The sequence below is a fragment of the Lepeophtheirus salmonis genome, chromosome 6 (genome assembly GCF_016086655.4).
Source record: "Lepeophtheirus salmonis chromosome 6, UVic_Lsal_1.4, whole genome shotgun sequence".
NCBI lineage: Eukaryota > Metazoa > Arthropoda > Copepoda > Siphonostomatoida > Caligidae > Lepeophtheirus > Lepeophtheirus salmonis.
Window position 1 is genome coordinate 515,303 of NC_052136.2, and position 27,388 is coordinate 542,690.

The window sequence follows — 27,388 nt, forward strand, 5'->3', positions numbered from 1 at the left end:
ACCTAAAGGGGGGAAAATTATTATAGTTCATGGGTGTGTAATTTTTGTAAATTTTTTTACCCTATTATATTTTTGGTAACCAAATAAAATAACAAAATATGAATCGATAAAACAGCTTATTCTCAAGATTCTGAGGAGTGTCGCCATATCTTTATACGTTCATGTCATAAAAATTAATTCATTTGTGCTTTCAACAATACACAAATCCATTTCATTTAATATTTTTAGAGAAGATAAATTTAATAAAAAGTTTTTTTGAACGTAAAATAGAGTGTACATTGAAAAAGTATTGTTTGCAGAACAGGATACTATGTATTTAGAAATAAAAGACAAAAAGGAAAAGCAGTTTCAGTTCTAATTTGACTCCTTTGTAATGAACAACTCCTTGAATTGAATAATAGACATAATGAGCGATTCAGATAAAAGTTCTTCGAACAAAATTGAGCAATTGAATGCTGGATATGATATTGAGGAGGATGAAGAACACTCTTATCGGAAGTTTAGCTCTCCAAGTCCCTCAGAGGAATCTAAGCAGGTAATGGTGTTATCAAATGCTCACATAAAGTGCAGTTTTTACCGTAATTGAGGACGGCTCAATTAGTTTTTCCAAGTTTGGGCCTTCTAAAAATTTATCAGACATTTTCAATTGAATGACGTTTTTTTTATTCAGAAAGTAATGTTTTTATAAAATACCTACTTATGACCCTTTAACTTGACTGTGTCGATATTTGTTTTAATGAAGTTTTTAATAACCCTCCGAATTGGTGTTGTGTTGGTCAAATCTAGTTCCACTAATTGTTCCTTAAAAAAATCTTATTTGGATTAATAAAATTCATAGGACTAACATTCCTCAGGACCTTACGCCTTAAGGATCGTTCCCAAAGACTGACAGTCCTAAGGACTGATCAGACCGGTCCTAAGACGGGACTGACACCATACTACTCCTTATCTCCTCATCTTTACACCAAGAACATTTTTTTTATAAAAATAATTTTGAATATTTTATAAAGCAAAGGGTTTTAAATTCTCGTTGTTGTTTTTTAGAATATATAATGCTGGTCTCCAATTTTTTTCATATTGTTGCGGGGTCAGGACAAATGAGCCGAATATTCCCTCCCTTAAACCTTGTGTTGAATCGGTCCTAGAACTGATTTCCTTATCTATCTCCCCCCTTTTTAAATCTTTTTAATTTTTTATCAGTCCGATCTTTTTTAGTATTGAACACGGTTCTAAAGACCGATGCGTCGGTCTTTCAGTCCTACGGACCTAGCTAAGATTTCATTTGGTTCACTCCTAGCAAGTATAGAAGAATAAAAGAACCAAGAAAATAATGAATGATAGCTTTTAAAGTATAATAATACGTTCTAGTCTCACACTTCCTATTTTTAACTTTAGGTATCTCGTCTCTTTCAAAGAGGTTATGAATTATCAGGGGTATCCACAGGATATTGGGGGGTGATTTTTGGATTGGTGAATTTCAGGCGTTGTGACTAGAAATTATAACAATACGTTCTAGCCACAGCTCCTACTTTTAACTTCTGGTATCTTGTCTCTTTGAAAGAGGTTATGAGTTATAAGACTCAAATGGCGTAATTACTAGTACCTACGTAATTTCAGCTGTAGTAATTTCCATAAAAGACTGACAAGGACCGGTCCTACAAATTTTATTAGGACTGGACTGATGGATTACAGTCTTTTTAGACCGTCAACACATCCTAAAACCGACTTGTTCACATCACTATCAGCCATTCAAAATTCTCATAAATAGGATGAGAGTGGGGATAGTTAGTTAGTAGGAGGACTTTTCTCAACTCAACTTATAGAATTAGTTGTTGGTACACAGTTCAAAATAATATGAAACTTTTGATCCCCACTTCCTACCATAGTTGAGGGTACTTTAGCCGTAATATTAATTTTATTGTTAGCATTATATGAGCTCCATTATCGTATTCGTAATTTACTTATTCGTAAATAATGAGAGTTTTGCCACAAAAAATAAAAATATTATTATTTTTTCTCGTTATACTCAAATTGAATCAAAATTTAATTAAACCAAAATATATGTTTAAAATCTATATTAATAAAGGAAAGAACGTCTCTCCGGACGTACTCATTTTTTACAACGAGTGTGTGTAATTTAAGCTCAACCTTTCATATTAAAAAAGGAAAAAGACAATGAGGGTACATTTATAATTAAATAAAAAATATAGAATGTGACTCAAGATGAGGTTAAGCTAGCAGCATGTCTAGCTTAAACTCAACACATGATATTAAAAGAGAAAGAAAAAAGAGGATCATATATATTTAGGAGTGTAAATCTTAAGTATTTGTGCAAGTTTTCTTGATGTTGTTGTTTGGCAACCTATAACAGGATTTTTATTTTCCCAATCTGTTATTTTTATTGAGGAGAGAACATCTCAGTGTAGAGTAACTACATATGAGAGTGCTCATAAAAAACGGAGAGTAACACTGATCATTATTTGGGGAGTTATAATCAATATTATTCAAGCTATTTGTCTGTTCGTCGATCCCTAATAACTCCGAGCAATGCTGGTTACTACTAATAAACATAAACTTATTAAACGTATTCAACTTAACATATAAAATGATATCACAAAATTTGAATTTAAGATTACGGTAATTTTAAATTTTCCTTTGGGGGCTTTTTGCTCAGCAATTTTCGTTTTTTTACTTTTTATTTGTTGGCAACTAGTGGGACTTCGAATACTATTATCCTCACAGAATATTAAACAGATTAGTTCTCCTATTCTCTTAAATCAACAACAAAAGTTTTTGAATGTTATCAAAAAGAAAATTTAAGAGGTTTCGTATGTTTTTTTTTTTTTTTTGTAAATATACAGAGCTCTCCAACTTTTTAGAGGGACAGTTTTAAAAGGAAATTCAGCTGCTTAGAACATATGAAATATCTTTAAGGGGAAAATGGAAGCCAAATAATTGAAGTTGCCGTTCTAGTTTGCACTAACAATATGAATATGCTCTCAGTCATCAATCAGACGGTCCGGAGGGTCCGAAATAGGTTTCTCTCTCGAGAGTCGTTAAGCCTAGATTTATCAAAGGTTTTATATCTATAATTTTGCTTGTTTCGATTAAGCTTACGATCATTCAGGATGCATTTACATTACTGGAGACGAGTATATTTTTGGACTTGTTCGAGTAACTGCATTTTCTGAAGCCTTAGGGACTTACCAAGAGGAAATTTTACGGCTCTTGAAACTGTGGACATAAAAATAGCTAGGCTAGCTAAGTCCTTTTCCTTCTTTGATTGTCTTCAATGGCCTCTCAGAAATGTTCTTGAACTACATTGGTTGATCCACCACTTCGATGTTTGTCTTCACTGTTATTTCGAGATTGAAGTCGCTTCTTGACCCCTTAGACCGTCTGGTTACTGACTAATAGCAAGTTCATGGTGTTGATGTGACCAGGTCGAACTAAAACGGAAATCTATTTTCTTTTGGACTCCATTTTCCACTCAAGGGTATATAATCTGACTTAAACCGCTGATCTCACTTCTACAACTATCTTGCCAAAAAGTTTGAACTGCAGGTTTACAAAAAAATGCCTATGAAACCACTAAAATTTTCATGTTAATAAATTTCGGTATATCCCTTGAATAAAAAAGATTTAATAATTTAAGCTTATATTTGTATTTTAGAAGAAAATTAATGAAAATGAAGGAAAGAAAAAATACTCCGAAAGTGTAAACTCAGAATATGAGTCACAGTTTAAAATTAGATGTACTCACCACTCTTAAAGAATTGTAGCTAATTTTTCTCTCAGCCATCTGAATCCTGATATATCAGGGATTATAGAAATTCAAGGATGGTACCGCTCAGAGTCATTTTTTACCCGTAAACAATCCCCAAATTAAATATAACGTTACTATAACTTATGCAAAAGTATTTTTTATGATTAGATTGAGTTTTTATTGATTATGTATCTTGTTGTGAATTCGATATATTTCCATTTTTAGGCTAAAAAATGATGAAAAAAGACTCTCTTCCTTGGACCATTATATGTATTCATAACAGATAGTGATGAGGAATATCATAGTTTATATTAAAGGAATATATTCAATGTATAATTTACATAAATATCTATTTAAAAAATATGCATCTCCAAGGGTTTTTGTTACATTTTGAATTTGTATAAAACACTATATAATCACAAAAAACACTTTTACATCAGTTTTATGTATCCTACTTTTAATTCGGGGATTGTTGTTGTAAGGGTAAAAAATGACTTTAAAAGATAATAGTACCGAATTACTATAATCTCAGATATTTCAGAATTAAGATACCAGAGAGTAAAACTGAGATCAAATTTGGATTCTGCACTCGAGGATAAATTCCTATTTGGCTTGAATTCATTTGTACAAAATGAGTGGGACCCTGTGTTATCTTCTAATAGGCAATAGACCAGGAAGGTGGTTTTGCATTGTTGAAAATTGATTAAAATGAAAGAATACCATCTAGCCCCCCTCTCCTCAATATATGATTCGATTCTTAATTATGAAATAAATTTGATATAATATACATATTTGTTGTAAATCAGTTACAGGAAGCTGAAGGAAAATCAATGATGTATCTCAGACCTGAAAATGAGTAAGTCAAAGAGTACAAATTTCAAAATGTTAGAAAACATTTTTTTTTAAAAAAGGTTATCTGCTACAAACCCAACCTCTCCAGGACCCTCAATGGACAGACTATCTGTAAGCTTTTTATTTGGAAATGAGGTAAGATATGTCACAAAAAGGAGGTGGGGGTTGAACTCTAGTCTTTCAACTGGACATAGACGTGAGTTCACATTTTGAATATTTGTGAATCCACTTGGTCTCACAATCAAAGACTCGACACTTGATTTAGACTCCATAGCTAAGACTAGCAAATCGACATGGACTACACAGCTATTTTATAATGAACTCTGGAAAATCCTATACACTATAGATCTTATATAAAATTATGAACTTGAAGACTCAAGGGTGGAGGTCTACCCAAAAGTATTGTAGAGTCCTATGCGAAACAAATTGCAACGAGCCCTAGTCCCAATTTGGATAGGCAAAAAACAGAAATAAATCTGCGTGGCTCTTTTGTATATTTACTTTTTGAAAGTTTGAACTTCATTTTAAAGCTTAGTTTTTAGAAGAAAACTTTTTTTGGCCCGTATAGAATTTGTCGATTTTTTAAAATTGTTCTTAAATGACTTCTTTTAGAAAAGACATTTCCAAATTTTAGACATAGAGCCCCAGCTACGCAATAATATATATAATGATGATGTAAAAGTCACCTAACCTTACAATATTATTATAGAAATATCACAATTAGTCTAAAAAAGTAGAGACCAATGACCCTTATGATTCAGGTGCTACAGGGTTGGCAGCAAAATGTGGACTCAAAAGGTTTCTTTAGAAATATGTACATGCATCTTTTTTTTAAATGCAGGATCCTCGTGTATGAGGACAATCCCAAGTCGCCCTTCACGGTCTTCCTGTTGGTCCTAACGCCACGGAGAAGTAGTTGGCGAGGCGATTCATCGATTTGGTGATCTTTTTCTCCAAGCCGAACAGGAACTCTGGATCCTGCTTTAAATGGTGCCATCTACTACCTGCTTTCCTCGGGAGGTCTTCTCCATCATTTTTCATTTTTCTACCTTGAAAACCAGGTTTCTGGAGCACTTTACAATGTCTATAATCCTCATCACCTCAACTTCATGATCCAATAGATCCGGGATGCGCTACCTTCTGGCTTTTTACTCACTCATGATGACGATATGTTTATTATAGTTTGTCTATGTATGATGAATGACTAAACCATACTGTAAAAAAATAATCACTAATAGGAAAATTAACATTAATTAACAGTCCACGTTTTGCTGCCAACCCTGTATTACGCAGGGCCTAATGTAAGTGTGGGCTACTGCGGCTGAATAGGTTTCACTGGCTCTGCCAGCTGGGCTGGACAAAAATATACAAGCATTGGACTAGACCTGTACTTGTGAGCAATGACTTAGACTCGACTTGGACTTGCCGTATTAGGACTTTTCCCCATTTCTGGCATCAAAACGATCATGCTCTTCAAACACCATTATTCATATTTGTAGGATGAAGTTACAAATGAAGAGCCTAATAATATTGATACCCTAGAAAATGATGAAGAAAATGGTGCGAACAGATTCAGTTTAAAGGATGGTAAAGGAATTAATCTTGCAAAAATGTTGCTAAAAAGAGAAACAAAAACTTTCCCTCAAGAGGATCAAAAGTCTGAGAACTCATATTGTGAAAGTGTCTTGGAAATTCCAAAGTTTTAATGATAGAATATTATAATTTAATCAGATAATATTATTATATTGTATCTATTTAGATTTCGCAAAAACAGTCGAAGAAGAGGTTCCTCCATTTTTACAACCTCATCCATGGATTCATTTGGATTGACTTCAGGAAGGGATAAGAGTGAAAACGAACTTAAAATTAATAAAGAAGTCATAGACCAAGCAAAGTATGTAAATATTTATTCAAAAATTTTCTCTCAAAGGATTTTTCCAATTTTGAAATTGATTATATAAATATATTAGCAGAGGTGCCCGAATTTCTTTGATACTAAAAAAACACATTTGGACATATTTTGAAGATATTAAAAATACCAAATCAAATATTGACAGAAACAACAGTTCCTTGAAATCTGTCAGCTCCAACGAAAAGAAAGTGGGGTAGCCGTCAAAAGTAGTAAAATGTCACCAGTAGTATGCCCTCCAAGGGTTTAGGAGTCTAGATACTTCTTTGACGTTCGGTTGACGAATAGTTGTTCTGGACAAAGTGAAAAAATAAGTAATGGCCCAAATTCTGTGTAGTGGTCCCACTGGAGACCCTTTCATGTGATTCCTTTTCATGAAGGAAGTCTTGAATGTTCTTCAAGAACACACAAAAGCCACGATCCCTTGAAGCAAACTTGAAGGTAAATACGTGTTTCTTTCAAGTAAAGAAGATGAAAAATAATATACGCGTAATATGGGTGACAAAGAATCAGAGAAGGGGTTTCAGCCCCTTCCAATAAAAATCATTTTTTCTCATTCCCACAGGGAGAAGAAATTAGCTTCTAGGACCTATAGAAGCTGATTTTTCATATATGAGATATTTTGGCTTCTAACACTGGCCTCCCTGGGTTTATTTAGATATACTAAAAGAGTATTTTCTTTATTTATAACTATTCACAATTGTATTCGTAATTTAACACAAATTTTAGTATATTCTATGAGAGATTTTTAAGAAGGAAACGGATTTGACTAAAATTTACAATATGGTAACTCAATCCAACTCTGAGTCATCAGGCCTTACCGATGAAGAAATTAACATTTTGATGAATAATTGATTAGCGATAACCCGTAAATCAAATCAATTTTTGGCAAGTAAATATAATATATCTTTAAAGAGCTATCAGTTAGCTTAACAAAATTTATGATATATATTTTTTAAATTTTTAATATGAAAAGAAAGAAGAAGAGATTTTTGTAAAATTTAATGCATAAAAACGTAAAACCCTTATAATTTAAAAAAAATCTAAAGGTGGTAAATTTATAGAGTTAAGAAAAATGGTTTGATTTATAAAAATCCTCACTTCATTTATATCGTTAAAAAAAATAAAGTAATGATTTTTATAAATAACACCAATCAAATATTTCATCTTTAAGGGCTAGTTGAATTGAGTTACAGATCCAAAATTTCATTTTTCAGCTGGCTTTCTGTTATCAACACCATTATCGTAAATTTTAATACAATCCGTTTCCTCGAGAAAACTTCTTTTGAAATGCCCCAAATATAGATTAATAGGAGAAGTAAATTTTTTTGTACGTTTTTCGCTTTATTTTAAGAATAAAATTAACACAGTTAGGATTATCCGATTTAGATGGTTCCAAACGGTTTCCCGGGTAATCTTCAGTTCCTGGGCAATGGAATAATCGATCACATGCCGGTTCAATTCGACAGTTTCCATCATTTTATGGACGTTTTCGACGTTATTATTACCAGAACGCAATCGTTGGAACCAGCGTTTTGCTGTTGCATTTGATACTGTATTGGGCCCATAAACAGCACAAAAAAATTTGCCCGCAGACATCTAGCAAAAAACGCTTATAACTTTTTACGTAACCTAATATGTAAAAAAATTGATGATATTTTTAGTATAGTATATTTTAGTCACTAATAGCATCACTAGGGTTATTCTGATCTAAAAAAGGGGTTTATTAGATTTATAATTATCAATTCTTTCATTCTTAATTTAATTTTTTTTTAAATGGTGCAATTGTAAAACTATGAATAGTTTAATACACATTTTATATTGATATATTAAGGGGTTAGTGAAAAAAAAAATTATTCAAATTATATTTCACTAATTATTTAAAGACGAAGTTAAGTATTCATTTAACAAATTTAGGACTGAGAGATTCACCAGATTACTAGTTTACCCCCAAAGAACAAAACTGCGATAAATAGATCTACGGTCTTTATTAATATACCCAGAGATTTTATCAAATTTAATTTAGATTCTTCAATATTTCCTTGAGCAATACATATTTATCTTCCTCCATTTTCTTTTGAGCCCTAATAAAAATAATGCTTTCATTAATAAACTTTAATTCTTTGGACGTAGTTTCTTCGAGAATTTGCATCTCGTTAATCAAATGGGATTTGAGTTGACTATAGTGAAGTTTAAGCTTCGACGCCTCATATCCAGTTATGTAATCATATAACTTCATCACATCAAATTTGATCCTATATATAATTTCAAAAATTACAAATAAATTTAATAAAAATATGAGCAATTAACAAACCTCACGGGAATTATTCGACCAATTATCCTAATGCAGGAAATAACTGTATTACATGAAATATTTTGTAAAGCTCTTTGGTCATTACTCATCGTCATGGGATCTTGAGAATTGATCGTATTAAAAGAAACACTCAATGAAAGTAAAACGAGCATCAAGCAATGATTCATAATTAAATTTACAGTTCCTTTCCAACAACATAATATTTACAAAATAAATATTTTTCCTCAATATTTATGAGCGATGTTTTGTGATTTTATGTTTAAAGTTCCGACTTTTTCATTATTAAATAATGTAATGATATTTTTTAAATTATTCACCATAAATTATATTTATTGATAGATTTCAGTTTTGGCCTTTAGAGAAAAAACTTCGTATTATTATACAGGCCAAGGAGTGTGTTAAATGGCATAAGAATGAAATGGAGGAGCGTCTTGCACAAAATAGATCTGTGGGCTCGATGGTCAAACAAAGTCAAATATTTCTAACAAAATGTGTACTGAATCTCTGGAAGTTACTAATTGATTTTTTGAATCAATTAACTCCTTGGCAAGGACGTATTAAGGATATAGAGTCGCATTTTGGGTCTGTCGTCTCCTCATATTTTGTATTCCTTCGATGGATATTTTGGATGAATTTGACGATTACAATTACAATATTAGTTTTTGTGATGATTCCAGAAGTATGCCTATGATCTAACGTTGTGTCAGTCCTTATTTATTTAGTCCATTCTTAAAATTGTTCCTATCAGTCCTTGGGACCAATCCTAAGGAATGTTGATCCTTCGGAGTCTCAGTACTAGAATTTATTATAAAAGAAGAAATCAAGTTGAGTGACGTTATTAAAGACCGAAATTATTAAATTCATAGGACAAATCAAGACAAGCTTTTTTATCCACTTTCAAGCTCGACTGGGACAAGAAAAATTTGAAAACATTTGGTAGCTAGCCTTTTGTATTTTTCATGTTGCTAACTGTTAATTATTATTTATTGAATTGATATTATTATCAATGACTGAGTAGGAAATGACACGAATTCTAAACGAAGGCCATTGTTTGAAATAAATTCAAGTCCTGCGTAATCGATATCTAGTAACTTTTTTGAGTTCATAATACACAAGCTCAGTTGTTTTAAATCATACAATAGTTGATTTATGGAAATTAATGAAAACAGCTGAAAGAAAAATTAACTACATTTTTGTTTATTGTAACAAGGTAGCCGTGGATATACTTAACCTTACCGGACCGAGAGGGAGCTGAACGTGACTGCAGTCTTCAGTTCTAAATAAGGACTGTCACAACTCCAATATAAGCCAAGGTTAATAGAAATACAAGGTTAGATCATCATGTAATCGGGCTTACTAGAATTTTTAATTTGATGTACCCTTACCTACTGCAGAGCAAGACAGACAGATTTTGAGGTCATATGCTATAACAACTGTATATTAACGGCATATAATACTAGAAATTATATGATTAATAAGATATACTCCTTGACGTCACTATTATATACCGAGTGGTGGATGTCAAACACCAGTCGGTAAAGCATAATGTTATGACCTCGTATTTCTATGAACTTTGCTATAATTCAAGGATGGTGCGATTTTATTATTTCCTATTTTTTTTTTCCAAATATTCAGATCATATCCATGGGCTGGGAAGGAACTGGGGCTCGCAAAACAATGCTTCCTGTAGAGAAGATATATGCAACAAATTTAAAAGTAATGTGGAATTTTGAAGGGATATTTCGATATTCCCCAATATTCTATGGTTTTTACGAGGATGCACGATCATCAAAAATTGGTTATCGTCTTCCATTAGCTTATTTTCTTGTGGGTATGGGTGTTTATATTTACAGTTTTGTCATTATTCTTCGTAAAATGGCCTATAACTCAAAGCAAAGTAAGTTGTCTGAAAAGGGAGATGAGTGTACATTTTCATGGAAGATTTTTGCAAGCTGGGATTTTGGGATCGCTAACGTTGAGACAGCACATAATAAAGTTGCTTCAATCATTATGGGCCTAAGGGAGGCATTGGTTGAAAGACAAGAAAATGAAAAACAACAGGAAAAAAATTGGAAAACAATTGCAAAACGAGTAATTGCAAATTTTATCGTCCTCGGTATTTTAGTGGGGACGGCATATGCAGTCGTTCTGGTTGTTGAAAGATCTGAGAGTTCAGAAGCAGCTGCATCATGGTAAGCAGTAGAGTCATTAAATCCCTCAATTTAGATTATATATTACTATCTCTGTCTTGATGAACAATTAGGTATCGGCAAAATGAAATCACGATAATAATGTCTTTAATTTCACTCATTGTTCCAAATTTTTTTGATTTGATAAGTTTATTAGAAGGATATCATCCACGAAAGGCAATGCGATGGATGCTTGGACGAATCATGGTCCTGAATCTTCTTTCATTGTATACCTTAGTAAGAGTCAATTGAATAAGAGGTCAAAGCAAAGCTATGAAACAAAGTGGCGAAACTCGCCTTTTGGGCTTGAAGAGATTTCAAGGCTACGTGGATACTTTTTTCTACGGAAGATGTCGGTTTGATATGTCAGAGATGACAGTACTTTATCATTTTTCACGCGTTATGTATGCAATTTTGTGTTCCTTTGCAGAATTCACCATGATAATTCAATGGGACATGAGTAGTGTTGGATCGGTCCTAGGACTGATTTTCTAAAAAGAAGACTGAAAGGGGAGTGGGGGGCTTTTCTTATCGCTTCAATCTTTTTTAACATTCAACAGTCCTAAGGACCAATACCTTAGTCCTACAGTCCTAGATATCTCTTTATTTTTTTCACTCCTAGTTAGTATGGAATAATATATTAACGAAGAAAATACTGAGTGATGGTTCGAAACTATATTGATAAGTTCTAGGCACACACTTCCTACTTTATATTTCAAGTATCTTGTGTCTTTGTTAGAAGTAATGTAGAACGGAAGAAACGACTAGTAACTATACCATTTAAAATTTTCTAGTTACCATCAAAGACCATAAGAACAAGTCTTAGTACTGACAAATTTCATAGAACCGTATTGATAGGACTGCAGTCTTTTTTAGTTTTATTAGACCAATACAACACTAGACATGAGTGTTATTTCCTTCATAGTAGTTTGTTTACATACCTGAGGAAAGTGGTGCCACTTTGGGTTTATTAGTAGTTTATAGAGCATTTTGTGTATTCACCTAGTTACTTTTATTGTATCTAGCAAACTTTGCTTGAAAAAGAAAGAGAGAAAAAGCTCCAAAATCCGTGGGTAGTTAGTCAATCTAGGGTCAATTCCTCCCAATTATGGAATTATTACACTATGTAACAAAATGAAGGTCTTTGACCCGCCCGCAGACTGAACCCCACAATTATAAATGCTTTTAAGCCGTAGAACACGAATAGGACCATTAAAACTTTCAATCCATAAAGGTTTGACCTTTAAAGTCTTTTTTTAAATCAAGTTTTTAGGGTATAAGTAAGATTCAGTGCCATATTTCGAGATGAAAAAAACGATATATATGAAAATCAAAGTAAATAATAAATTGATAAAAACATTTCAACATTTAAAAAATAAATTATTTATTACGTTATCTTGATTACATTTAATAAAAAATGTATATAACCACCAAAAAATCGAGTAAAGTATAGGACCTTACTTATATGCTAATATCTTTTTTATTTTTTCTTCAAATGCGTTATATCATAGCTGAACTTATAGAATAGACCTTATATTTCAATTATAAAAAAAAAAAAAATTGCCTATAAAATAGGTCGATTTTGATTGATTTATGGTCAATTAAGTTCATAATATTTATTAAAAAGTTTTCATATTATAAGCTAGTTAGGTTGTGTGAATATATATTACAATAATATTCCGACTAAAAAATTTAATTACTTATGAGTCTATATAATTACATAATTTATATTTAAGTGAATTAAAACAAGTTAATAGATGCTTCATATTCAAATTAATTGGTTTTTATTTACTTACTGTAAATAATTATATATTAGTAAAGCATGGCATCTAAAATGAATCTGGTTTATTTTTACAAATTTTAGATGCCATGTTTCAAAAAAATATATAATTATTTTCAGTGGATAAATACCAATCAATTAATTTGAATATCATCATATATGAGACAGAAAAGAATGGGTCCATAAATTGAGTCCGAAAAAAAATGGGTCTATTAAGTGAAACCGGATTAAAGTGTACAAAGTGAGACCGAAAAAAATCGGTCCAAATCGGTCTAGAAAAAATCTCTTGAGACTGAATCGAAAAATAATCGGTGCTGTACCGAGTCTCAACAGTAATTTATATATTTACATATAATCCTGCAGACGCCCCTGCTCTATTCATGGCACTCTTGCCGCTCAGTAGAAAATAAAAAAGTGTTCCCGTAGCCTATTTAATTTAGGAGGAAATGAGTATGTGCTCCTCGTTGGCCACTTGGTTAATAGCTTTGGTTACTATAAATTTTAAAAAATATATTTTTATTACAAAATGTAGATATTTGCATTATTTGGAAAAACTGATGGCATGATCAATAACTTGGCAAAAATGGAGATTATGCGTAAAGATGGCATGAATTATGGTATAGACTTAAACAAAGTTCCTGAGGTGAATGCTATAAACAAAGATTGCTTTCGATCCCCGCTACCCTGTCACCTACTGTCTGAGTATACTTAAAGAATACAAATTTAGTGTCGTGTCAGCCCTTATTTAGGACTGCAGTCCCGTCCAGTTCACTCTCGGTCCGGTCCAGTTCAGTCCTCTATATCAGTCCTAAAACTTATAAAGTTCGATCTTTGATGACGTTAATCAATTAGAAATTTCTTTTTTTTAAATCAGTTCTAGACGGTTCTAAGGATGGGCAGTTTAAGGACAGGTCCTTAATATGGACTGGACTGGATTGAATAAATAAGGACTCACAAAACACTATATAAATTAATAATAACTCATTAGTGGTTCATAACTTTCTTTATAGATCTAATAACACACTAAGTTTGCCATCCATAGCTGTCAATCGGTACTCATCTAATAAGTCCAAAATGAATTATGAGTTATTTGGTCCTTCCTTCAAAAACATGGAATATCAAAATTGTCAGAAATGCTTTGAAATTTGCTCCTATAACTGCTCAATTATTTGTCGGTCCTTCATGTTATGTGATGAAGGAGAGGGTATTTGAGTTTGTATAATTAATTATTATTTATCAGGAGGGTCCCAAGAATTATAAAAAAAATCTATACATATATATTTTTTTTTATTCAGGCAAAAATTTTTCTAAAATTCACAACTATTCACAAAAATTTAAAAATTTATAAATATTAAACTTTTTGAAAAACATTTATTTTTCCATATCTATTTGGAAAAAATTATAAAAATCCACAGCTGTTGAAAAAAAAAATCAATAATCCAAAACTATTTATTAAAAATTCAAAAATCTACACCTATTCTTAAAAAATTTTCAAAAACTACAACTGTACAAACAAAATTAGAATTTTGTTTCTTAAATCTACAGTAGGTGACAAAAATTTCTAAAATTAAATTTCAAATATTAAATTGCAAAAAAAAAAAAATCAGGTATTAAATTTTTGGAAAAAATAAAAAATTTCAGATATTAAATTTTTTGGAAAAGAAATTCAAAAATCCCCTGCTCTTCATGAAAAATCAAATTTTTTTCACAAATAAAAAAATGAAAAATCAACTTTCAAATATAAACATTTTTGAAAAAAAATCCAAATCCATAGCTATTGAGAGAAAATTAATTTTTTTAGAAAAAATTTGAAAATTAAATTCAAATATTAAACTTTCAATGAAAAGGAAAAATATTTAATTTGGGGGAGGGGGACAGCCTCTCCAGCCACCTCCTGTGGACACCCCAGTCAACTAATGTTGTATTTCCTTTCACTAGAAAATTCCATCAATTCAACCCATTTATTGAATCAAACGGAAGAAGATGAATGTCTAAGTTGCTACATAATGAACCCAAAGGTTGCTCCTCTAAAAACACCAAAATCAGATATTTGCTATGTTAAAATATGTAAAAACCACCGATCCCTTCCTGGATCATTGGAAAATATTACTACAATTCAAACACAACAGCCTGAAAAATCATTGGATAAATGTTCTGTAGCGATTAATAAGTATAGTCATGATATCAAAGAAAGGATTAAATTGAGAAAACTCTGTTGGGAGACAATGTTTGGACAGGAATTGGTGAAGCTAACCATTATGGATACTATTTTTACTTTGTTTTCCATAATCATTGTTGACTTTGGAAGATCCCTTTTCTTACGATACATTAATCCCTGTTGGTTTTGGGATTTAGAAAAACAATTCCCAAAATATCCGGATTTTAAGGTATTATCTCAAATCCTTTGACCTTATATTAAAATCTGAACACTTCGAATTTTAAACTTCAACAAAATATAATGTATTAATTAACAATATCATTCCAAAAAAATTTATACTATGAAGAAATGTGTATATGAGCTGCTCTTAGCGCCAATTATGGCTTCCAGGCGACGGTGGAAGGCCTGGCACCTGCTGCAAATATAGTCCTCTATCATGGCGTCCCAATGCTGGCTGACAGTAGATTTAAGGGCCTCGTTGTTTGGATCAAGGATACTACAGGCCTTCCTTTCCACATGCACCCAAAAGCATCGGGGCTGTAGGAGGTCAAAAGTGTCAAATAAGTATTCAAAAGAACTTAAAAGTGTCATTCAAAAGAGTCTTACCAGGGAAGAGACTGGTTTCTTTCATTGCTGGTGTCAAAAATGGCCTCTCCACCCTAACAAGGCTCTTTCCCCCTACTTTTTTATAGCTCTCTGGACAGTCTGCTGTGAAAGTCCGAGATATCTTGCATGGGCCCACATGGACTTGAGAGGACTGGCCTGACCTGTTTTCTTTAACTCTTCCGGGTCCAGTTTGGCCTTTTTGACAAAACCCTTCTTCCTCTCCAATATAATCGTTTATTCTTTAATATATCGAAATATGAATTAATTTCAATAACTCAACAATACAATAAATAATAATTGAATTTCTAAGTGTTCAGATTTCAATTGACCACCCGCATAAACAAGGCTAAGTGTCCACCATTTTGTATATCATAGGTTGCAGAAAATATCCTGCATTTGGTAAATAATCAGGGTATGATTTGGATGGGTCTTTTTATGGCTCCTGGCCTTCCAGCAATCAACTTGCTCAAACTTGTTATAATAATGAATGCTAGATGCTGGGCTGTAATGACTTCAAATGTACCGCACGAAATTGTATTCAAGGCTGGATCAAATAATTTCTATTTTGTTTTGTTACTTCAGATGTTATTTTTATGTACACTGCCAGTGAGAAATAACATATTTTCAACCCAAAGATTTGATTGTTGATAAAGTTTTTCTTATTATAGGTAGCTTACACTATCGTGTGGCTCAAGCCCAGTTGGCATTGTGGACCTTTTTCTAAATATGATAGGATTTATAAAGTACTTTCTGAGCTGATCATTAGTACGATTCCAAAAGAACTACATGGAATCTTGGACTACATATCTTCACCTGGATGTGTTATCCCTGTTTTCTTACTTTTAATACTAATAATATATTACCAATCCTCACTTACCGCCTTACTAAGAGAATCTAATGAGGATTTGAAAAATCAGGTTTGTGTATCATGTATTTTTTAACATATAAAAATGTTTTGCAAAAAGATCCCAAAAGCAAATGGTAGTTCACCAAATCTTCCTTATTCAGCTTATTGAATAAGATTCCAGGTTTTACTATTAACACATGGGTTCCAAATTCCTGGGTTTCACACAAAGATGTGACAATTTTTTTACATTTGCCTCATTTTCAGTTTGTACCAACCTTTAAAAAAAACTGTTCAAATTTCATGACAATATGTTCTTTAGTTTGGGAGTTATTGTGCTATGTGACACGCTATTTTTGTTATTTCCAAAACAATGGATCAAATAACAATTTTGGGTTTTAATTTTACACTGCTATTTGATCGGAAAAAATACTCTTCAACCTAAGCAATGGCTTAAAAAGTTTTATGGGACTCTGCTCTGTAAAGCAAATAAAAAATTGGAAAAAAACAATTTACATAAAAAAATGTTTTTCTTTATCAGGACTTTTCAGCTCATATGTTATGTATACATCATGGTCATATTACCTTTCTAGGGTCATAGGCCAATCTGTTTAGAGTTTATAACACCTAAGATCTTAATGAAGAATGGTTATAATTAACAAATAAGAACACAAATACAGGGTTGATCATATCTATACATTTTCTTATTTTAAATTTTTCAAGAGTAAAATCTATATGAGAGGTTTTGTGAGGACATTTATTGCATTTATTAAATATTGCTTGGCAAAACTTTTATTTATTAAGTGAACCCTCAGGAATAACACGGAGTTCCGTCTTGAGTGAGGACAAAATTTCCTCCGAAATTTTCTCTGGCCCATGGTAGCACTTTCTTATCCAGAAGTTCGATGTAAGCAGGAACAGGCCACTTACTTTTTACTTATTTTAAACATAGCCATTATATATAAAATACAATAAATATTTATAATAATGCCTAATCTAATTTCCTAAATCCCATGACAAAAAGATAGTAAAAAATTGAGTTTTAGTAGGTTATTTATACAATGAATTTAGGGATTGATTCAAAATACTGACTTAGATGCATATAATTATTATCTCGATGAGAAATATTAATTAATAATAATACTTATCACTGATATTTATGTCATATAGTTAAATCAAGGACTCCTTTGTTAAATTAATAATTACGTTTGTATAGTTGTTAAAAAGTGGAATGTTTGGTCGTATGGTTGATATTTATTGTAATTGGGGGTGAAATGCTGGGGGTAGATAGCATGTGGGGTGAAAGAAGGTAATTGATGGGGATGGGGTTAAAGGCCGGGAACTAGTTGGTCGGGGGTAAGAGCCCTACAACCGATGAAAGCACCTGCATTGAGTCGCTTCTTCTTCTCCACAAAAATGGGAGTCCAGACTTCGCCTGTGGTGGCCACAACCCCCAAGACTTGTTTTTTTGAATGGTACGGTCACCAAGCAGGTCGTCAAAGATCCCTACCACCAGTTCATAAAGCATTTAGGGCCCCTCCAAATACTTCTAAATAAACTACGAGGCCTGTTACATATGTTACTTTTTATAGTAGGTTGACAAGATTGTACAATTTAAAAATAAATTTTGAAGTACTCAGAGGAGTCCTAAATACTTTGTGAAGTGGCTGCTGTGGTTTTTAACCTGCTCGGTGGCCCTGCCATTCTACAAAACAAGTTTTATGGCGAGGTATTCTGATTTTGCTAGTAAATGAGGGGAAATTTTCCCAATGTCAATTTTTTTGGACGACAATTTTCCGTGCACGCATGGAATCGATTTGGATTAACGATTCTAAAGAATTATAATTTTGTACTTAACTAAAAGTCATGTGTAATCCTTTACAGCTACATCATGAACGAACTGAGGAAAGGCGCAAGCTCCAACAAACAAAGCAATCCGGCAATAAGAAAAATCCGGATGTTCAAGACCGTTGGAAGAAATTACTTGAAGGAAATTTCTCAAGTATGTCAGGAAAAACTAAAAGACGAATAAGTAATGACGAACCAGGATTTAATTGTTTTAAATTAACAAATTATATATTTTATCAGGTGGACTCTCCGAGAAAACTGTAAATCAAGAATTACCTAGCATCATTTATGACGATGAACCCATCATTGAGAGTATGCAAGTAACGGATGAGCGAGATCCCGGTCTGAAAGATGAAGAAGAAGTTCCAATTATTCATATTTCAAGTGATCAAGATCATGAAATCATTGAGATACTTGGGGAAGAAGATGAAGAAAAATTTGAAAAAACTGTGTTGATCTAAGAATTTGTACAGTAGACTGTCCCGTTTTGCAAGAGTATTTTTTCCCCTTTCACAAAGACTTTATCTGCTGGGCACAATAAAAAAAATGACTTTGACAATGTTTGCGTCCTCTCAAGCAATTTATGACATGGTACAGGTCATTTTGATGAGAGAGAAAAAAATGATACTTTTGTTTCGAAATCGGCTATTTTAAATTCTAATTCTGGATCATGCTCCTCGTCTTCGTTCAACAACTATAGCTTCCACTAGTTACATATTACTTCTCTTTATCTTTGATAGAACAGGGGAACCGCAAATAATTGAACACATCTTAGGCACCTTAAATGATTAAAAAGCAGGTGCACAACATCTATATATTAAATGTAAATATCTGGGTGTGTGCATATCTCAATGAATTGCTGAAATTTTTCGTGGAGCTTCTTAAGGCTCAACAAATGGCTATGTTAATCAAACTGCAAAGTCCAGGAAGTTGAAATCAGGGCTGGAGGAAGACCAAATAGATGCAGTCCAGAAGTTGGCCATATTGTTGCTTCAGAATTTTGGGCTTTTCTTTGGCGTATGGAGATGGAATGGACTTGTTGATGTTATATGGAGTCCGAATGGATAGGTCAATGGTCTATGCAGCATTCTTGGCAGATTGAAACCGAGTTGCTTTTCTTGTTCTTGGTACGAAGTTTTTACAGTTGGAGACATGGGATAAAAAAAGCTAGCTTATTTTTGTTTCAACTGTCCTTTAGTTGTCTAATCACACGTAATTCAATGCTTCTTTAAGTTTGGGGGTCCCACTTTGTAGTTAAAAATAGCCTGAGAGGTCTTACACATTCCCAAAGTAAGTTTTTTTATTGTCCTCAACCAAAAAACCTTTGTGTAGGAGGGCGAAATATTTTACTCAAATCGGAACAGTCTAATAGCAGCTAAATATTCCGTTTTTATTATTCTTATTATTATAAAACATCTCTTTTAAATATATATATATATATAATATACATCAATTTATAATACATAAACCATGAACATGACCCTGATTGTGAACCTGCGAAAAGTAATCGTTTAGTTCAGTGTGCCTCAAAGTTTTTCATCCGGCCGATCCCCCCTAAACAAATATAAGTTTTTCTTCGAAAATAAAAATAGTGGAATAGGTGTATTTGGTGGTTCTACCAAATATAATGATGGATAAGCAATAAAATATATTTTCACCATCTTTCATATTACTAAAAAGAGGTCACATTCCTTTTTTTTAGTAGTCAAAAATCAAAAAATTTGGACTTGTCTCAATGTAGTTCTTGAGTACATTGTATATGTTTTCCCGCACGTGATACTTTATCTTTCTTTCTCGAAATTAGAGACAGGGACATCGGATAGTATAACATCAATTATTGTGGCCTTTTAATAATAAGGAAATAACTTTTCGAATCGAAGAATATATTATTGGAGTAGGAGGAGATGGATATCGACTCAATCGATCATAATTGCTCGAATAATTTTACACGTAGGATTAAAGATTAATCAGAGTTTTTATTGTATATTTCTATTTGTGTATGTTTATAGTGCTTTACTTAATTAAATGTGATCTCATACGGCCTCATCCCTCAGTCCACGAAAAAACCTCTAAAAAGAATAAAAAAGTTCAGCAAGTTTCCCCATTCTAGCCATGTAACTTCTGTGTGTAGGAATAAACGTTAAAACTGTTCATCATTATCAATGCCAAGCTATCTAAATAGTTAATTGAATTAACGGAAAAAGGGAGAACGTATATTAAATACGAATTAAAATATGGAACTAGGAAGAAGATTAGTGAGTTAGTCTTAGTATGTACATATCTTCATTATGGTTGAACAAGGAATGTGGCAAGTTAGCAATGGCAATGATATTAAATAAATCACAAGGTCAAACATTTCAAAAATTGCTTTATATTTACCAAAATTAGTATTTTCACCTGGTCACTAATATATATTGGATTTTCAAAAGTGTCAAAAGGGGTGCAGATTTTATTTTATTTACATCAAATCGACAGAAACAACAAAAATGTTGTATACAAGGAGGTTTTACAATAGAAATTTACATTATATAATTATCCTCTATAGTTAATAGTTTTATTTTAGAATTTTAACATAAATAAATTAAATATAAAAAAAATCTTTTGGTAACACTTGAAGACGCATATTGAAGCTGTTTATGAGAATATAAAAAAATACCAATGCAGTTAATTCTCTAGTTCTTTTACACGATCCGGACACTTGAAGACGCATATTGAAGCTGTTCATGAGAAAATAAAAAAATACCAATGTAGTTACTGCTCTAGTTCTTTTTCACAATCTGGAAGCTTGAAGAAGCATATTGAAGGTTTTCATGAGAAGATTAAAAAATGCCATTGTGGTTCCTGCTTTATTTCTTTTACAGAATTAGACTGCTTGATGAGTCATTATAAAACTCATCATAGTTAAACATACACAAGTCCAATAGTATAATATATTTATACATACGACTGAGTAGGAAAAATATCTAATATATATTTATTTATTATTTAAAATGCATTGATATTTCCCTTTTTGCTTCAATGTTTTGGGGTTTGTTTAAAGTGAAAGTTGTTTAAAGTGTTTCCATTTTGTTTGCAATTAATAATTGCCTGAAAATATAATTATCAGTATTAACTTTTAATATAGTCCGTTCAAAAAGACTGATTCGTATAGTTTGTCGAAGTTGATTTATTTTTATTTTTGATATATTTATATTTAGAGATCCGGTTTCCGAATCCAGCTATTTGAAATTTTGTGACTCCAAATCATAAATAAATATACATATTATCTATGTTCCAAATCAATTTGAAATCGTTTGTAAATACATGTTACTATCGGGTCACTCATCAGTCATGGTTATTACTTCATGAGAATCAGATGTACCTAATTACTAAAATTACAATATTCTGATTGTTTAAAGCTCATGAGTGGGGATGCTGTCTTTTAGATGTTTCCATTTTTTTAAATTTCGGCCCCAAACATTAGAACTATGTTCATCATAATGAGCCAGTTAAATTATCAATACAATATTGATGGGGGAATATTTCATATTATTTTAATTATACAGATTCTAAATCAAATCAACTCCGTGTGTAAACACATGTAACTTTACTAACTTTCGTCTCAATTAAGTGTAATTACTTTAAACTACATTATTTTAATCCTTCTAAGCTCATAAACTGTTCGGCAACTAACATATAAATATATAATCATCGTTATGAATTTATTACATAATCAAAGATCAATAAAGGATAAAATAATTTATATTTTTTGAATGAAACTTAATACACAATCTTATACAAAGGGAATATTAAGTTTACACTTTATTTTGAAAGAAAAAATCAACATTTGTAATGATTAGTTTAATAATGTTTTTAATGTTTACTTTATAAAACCTTTCAAAAATATACCTGCTATGATATGGAGTTGTATACATCAAGTCAATCTTATTTTTTCCTCAAGAACATTTTTTAGGATTTCAAATATTATTCCAAAGTAAAAGAGTTACTTTAAATACCACGTGATGTTGATATAAAATTAAAATTAAGACAAATATTATCAAGGTGGTTATATATAGCTAGTCACCTTGAATATTATAGGTTCGTAATTCAACAATATTCATATGAGTTCACAAAGTGGAGTTTATCATCAAAATTGATGTTTTTTTACCGCAACAGGTTGCGTGATTAAAGCTTGTACTCCTCAAGATAGTATTATAGTTCATTGGCGTCCTCTACATTTGTTTATTTACATTTTCTTACTTCTTTTTTTTTTATATCCGTGAAACCTGGGGTATACTGAAGATTTATTTTACGATCCTGGGACTATATAAAGGGGTCTTACAACTTCTTTTTGACTTACAAAACTTATAGACGCTAGTAGGCAGCAGAAGGAGGGAAGTGAGGAGATGGAACTGCGTGGAAAGATTCATGGTCATTTAGATAGATCTCTTGTTCATAGCATTCGGATATATAGATCGACATCTATCCATCCTTCCCGTTGATAGGAATATCCCATTCACACGCCTTCTGATCTCGTTTCTTAAGGGGAGATCTCTTAACTGAACAAGTGCTTTACTTGTTGGATCTCATCTCCTTTAAAATTAATGGAAGGATCGTTGATTGTGCAAGTTTCTTTCCATGTCAAGGTCTATGATCATGTTAATAATCGTGCCTATACATAAATTCCTCCAGATCTTCTACGGAATCATCGTCTTCTACTACATATCAGAACTATGGTGCTCCATAAAACGACAGAAAGACCCAAGGAGGAACAGAAAGAGTTCTCACCCTCCATCCATAGCTCCTTCTTTGTAACTCTTGAAAGCCAACTCTGCTTCGTCTCCTACTCTAAGAAAACTATTTCATTAATAAGAGTCGTTCAGTGTTAATGATGTATGTAACGGAGAAATCACTTATCTCAATCACATTTATAAGTTGGACTTACTGATATACGGTTTTCACGGATAATTATATAACCTGGCCACTTCATTCTCATCCCTGATTTATTTATTACTACTGAGTCACTTGTCATTGGAAAACAAGTCCCAGAGGATTATAGACTCGTAAAGATAATGTGTCTCGATATTTTGATGTACAATGCATATTCTATTCTGATGTTACATACAAATAGTTCATTGGAACTGGAAAGTTCCACAAAAAGAAATAATTCCCGAATAAATTACTCAGTGAGGAACAAAGAGTTATCATTTCTCATGCACAGCTCCTATGTTGAAACTTTTGAGGCATGTTCCTTCCAAAGTCGACTTTTTTTCGTCTCTTATTCTGAGAAAAATACTTTATTGTTAAAAATCCTTCCGTTTCCTTGATGTATATGTGACAGAATTCCCTTGGAAAAAAGTAGAAGTCAATCTTAGACTCTTAATGAATATGCAGCCTTTTTTCTCTATACTTTTGTCTGCAATGCTTATTATATTTTACTGATATCTGCATAAATAGATTTTGTGAATTGTTGAGTGCTAATGTGATCATTTGATGGCAAATTATAAGTGACATCTTAACTTCTGTTGACTTACAATTATGAAACTTAGTTAGTCTTAATCATCTTCAAAAAAATTAATTGGTTATTACTATATATATTACCCCCCCCCCCCTTAAAGATTTAGGAATTTCCAAACTAATAAAGATTATAAATGTTTCCCATAACCATTCTTATATTGAATTATTAGTTATTTAAAAATACTAATTAATGACGTAGATATCGACGTTCAAAATTATAAGCTAACTATTTATATTTTATCCTGCTTTTCTTTGATTTAACCTATATATATATTATGAAAATGTATTATTATTTTAAGATCTGAATAGAACACTTTTTTTGAGTTAATCCTTTATTAAACGAAACCAAATGAAAATTCAAGATTTAGAAGATAACCTAGTAAATTTTCTGGAACTTGCACTATGAGAATTTAACCTTTTTTTACCTGAGTGTATGCTACTATTAGCCTCATTTATGAAATTTTTGCTAGATATATTAAAATATTTAAATCCAACTTGAGCAATATAATAAGCAGAATGATGTTATTTTTTACACTTCAAACCAATAGAAAGATAGGTATCTCCCGTTTCTAATAAATTGACAAATATCTTTCTCAAGTATCGTCTTGGATTTGTCGAAATAAAAAAAAAATTGTCCAGTTTTGGTAGCGGAGAATATCATATTATAAAGTTGACTAACATGCAACGTAGTTATATTTATATATAATAATACATCTGAAGCCCTTTTGAGACCATCTTTGCTAGAAAATTCAACACATGCGTTATTAATTTCTCAAAAATCAAGAAGGTCGTGCATTCGCAATCTTTAATTTTGAAAACCTTATTGATAGAAGAGGCTATGTACCCATACTAAAATTAGAATTAGAATATAAATATATGTATTTGGAATAATTGTATCAGTGCTTACAAATTGAATGATGTTTTTATTTTCACATTTATGCTTATTATTTGATATTCTTAAATTTCTAGGATAAATTAATTTCTTTATTTATTAAAAATATATACGTAATACTAACATAATGATATTATGTTCTCTTAAGTAAAATAAATGTTCATTGTTCCTTTGTTACCCCCCCCGAGTCCAAGACGCTTTAACTTGGGAAGCATTTCAACATTTTGTAGTCAACCAAAATTCAAGTTTTGTGACAGATCACTAGACGTCCTAATTGAATTCCTACCGACCATTCAAGTCTTTGCTACGTAACGATTTCTGTTAAACTCGATATTTAATTGAAGAACAAAAATACTTGTTTCAGGCTTACTTTTAAAAGAATATGTTTGGTCATCCACCTTTAGGACGATGGGTATTGACACAGGATGTAATTCTAAATTTTCTATTATAAGAAGAAAGTAATGGTCGAAAACCTCCATTAAATAAGAATAGAGTGGAAGAAGAGTTTACTAGAAATAATTCCAAGCTTGTTTTATGTCATACATACTCCTTGAAATTTTTATATTCACTCAATAACGATAGTGAAGGTGTTTTCACGGTTCTACTTTTGATTAATTTACGATTAAAGAAGTCTCTGATGTAATACAAAGATATTACCAAAATCCCTCGAAATTAAGTATAAACTGTAAGAATTTATTGTATACAATGATTCCGAAACGATCTGGAGGAGTTTACGTATAGAGACAATGATTAACAAGGTCAGAAATAACTATCACATACCTTAAAGGAAGTGGCATATGCACGATGAACGATCCTTTCATTAAGGAAGATGAGATTTATCAAGTGAGGTACAAAGAGGAGAGATCTATTGAACAAAAAATGATGTAAAAGAGATGATCAGAAGACGTGTTGATAAGATATCCAATTCTCGGTCGTATTGTGTTAGTTAATTCAGATTGATTTTTCAAAAACGGATGTATCCTACGAGGGAAAATTATTGTTACTCCTCGAACATATTTTAAATTGAATAAACTCTTATTTTGGATTTCAACATACCTTTCGTATAATTCAACAATTTGGATAACATCAGTCACTAATATCTAAGGGTAATTATTCCCCCAAAAAATTGAAAAATTAATTGTTTTGAATAATTAAATGTTTTGGCAATTTTAATACTTGCGAACGCCTCTATTATTTTACAAGTAGCAAAAGAGAAAAAGAAAGAAATAATTTTTTTTTGTCAATACCTATGAATTTTTGTAATTTTTATATATATGAAATATATTTTTTGAATTTTTTTATAAAAAATTTCATTTTTTGTGAACAGTTCTGGATTATTGAATAAATTTTTCAAAAAATTTGATTTTTGGAAAATCTAAAGATTTAACATTTGAAATTTTCTTCTCTAAAAAATTCCAAAAACCAAGCTTCCCCCCAAAAAAAAAAACACGTATATATTATACTGCAGACCCCCTTGTATATATATATTTATTCAAGCCATATGATTTTCTGTCTTGAATTAACCAGAGCCCTATAAGAAGAGTTACGTCACGAGATTTCAGCGCCCCCTTGTGACAGATATCAAATGGCCCAAAAAGAACTTAATACAATATATGAATACTAAAAAAATAATTTTTTTAAGCTTAATTATTATGAAAAAATTGAATAGTTACTTTAATAATAATTTCTTTAACTTACTTAATTTCCCATACATATTCTTCGTCTTCCGAAAGTAGTAGAAGCTATTCTATTTTGTTTGATAATCGCAGTTTGCATTAGTATATGTATGTGTATTTTTATACTAACATACTTAGACACAGTAAAAAATAAAAATTTATGACATTTGACGACATTTATAGACGACTTAATTAATGGAACCGCTACTTCAGTTATTGAGTTTACAATTTTATTCATTTTTTTGTATTGATTTACATAAGATTTGAATAAAGCCTCTATTTTTACAAATTGATCCAAAGAGTTCTTGGCGCAATAGATTAATTGGACAACATATATGTAGTTCCTCAACGAATCTTAACTGAAGTGAATTCTAAATGGTTATATTAGACCAAAGGTGGATTTTGGAATGTGAAGACTTGCAACTTAAAAATTTTATATGGCTTGAATTAAAAACTTTGATTATCTATTTCCTTTAGATATTTTACCTCAGGAGAAATATCTGTAATACAACATACAATTATTATTTTAGTAACTAATTGCAAAAAAAAAAATCATTATAAGAAGTTTCATCTTCGATTGTTGATGAAACTGGATTAATATCCACTAAGTCTATTTCTCTATTTTCGGAAGTAGGAGGTTCCATATGAGGAGTAAAGTATGTATGATCCTGAAACTGTGGAGATCTTTTTTTACCTGAAATTCGAAATAAAAAAGTTGCTTGAGATTTCCTTAATTATTAAATTTTCTTAGCATCAGCATTGTTTTCCTAAATGAAAATAGTTTTGTTCGAGTTTTTGATGAGCCTTGGAACTTTAGGTTTTAGATGTTTAAACAATGTTGGAATGGCTTTAGAGTTGGAATTCCTTATTTCTTCAAAATGTTTAGAGCACAATTGAGAATTATATTATGGTTTCCAAAGATTTCATTTCATTTTTAGGACCCATTGCCTTCCAAGGAATTTGTCCCTTGGAAATGAAAAAAGTGTCATCCCTTCAGCTCAATAACGATTCCTATAATCCACGGTGAACGACAAAAGGGCATACTTGGTGTATTTTAA

At 31.5% G+C, this 27,388-nt stretch overlaps 1 protein-coding gene and 1 long non-coding RNA gene across 2 annotated transcripts; one reads left to right on the top strand and one right to left on the bottom strand.

Annotated features, from left to right (window-relative positions):
* The first annotated feature begins 350 nt into the window (after nt 1-350).
* On the top strand, nt 351-19,725 carry LOC121120555 (transmembrane channel-like protein 1). Its single transcript, XM_040715434.2, has 15 exons — nt 351-535; nt 4,573-4,622; nt 4,678-4,753; nt 6,118-6,317; nt 6,378-6,512; nt 9,181-9,520; nt 10,477-11,033; nt 11,105-11,267; nt 13,343-13,512; nt 13,821-14,014; nt 14,749-15,197; nt 15,950-16,180; nt 16,243-16,491; nt 18,303-18,450; nt 18,507-19,725. The coding sequence occupies exons 1-15, from the start codon at nt 407-409 to the stop codon at nt 18,725-18,727; spliced, it is 3,312 nt and encodes a 1,103-aa protein (XP_040571368.1). The 5' UTR covers nt 351-406; the 3' UTR covers nt 18,728-19,725.
* Nucleotides 8,497-9,050, bottom strand: LOC121120556 (uncharacterized). The gene is made up of 2 exons (XR_011780958.1): nt 8,842-9,050; nt 8,497-8,782 (listed from the first exon to the last, which is right to left on the bottom strand). It is a non-coding gene; the product is annotated as an uncharacterized lncRNA (long non-coding RNA).
* Nucleotides 19,726-27,388: the final 7,663 nt, after the last annotated feature.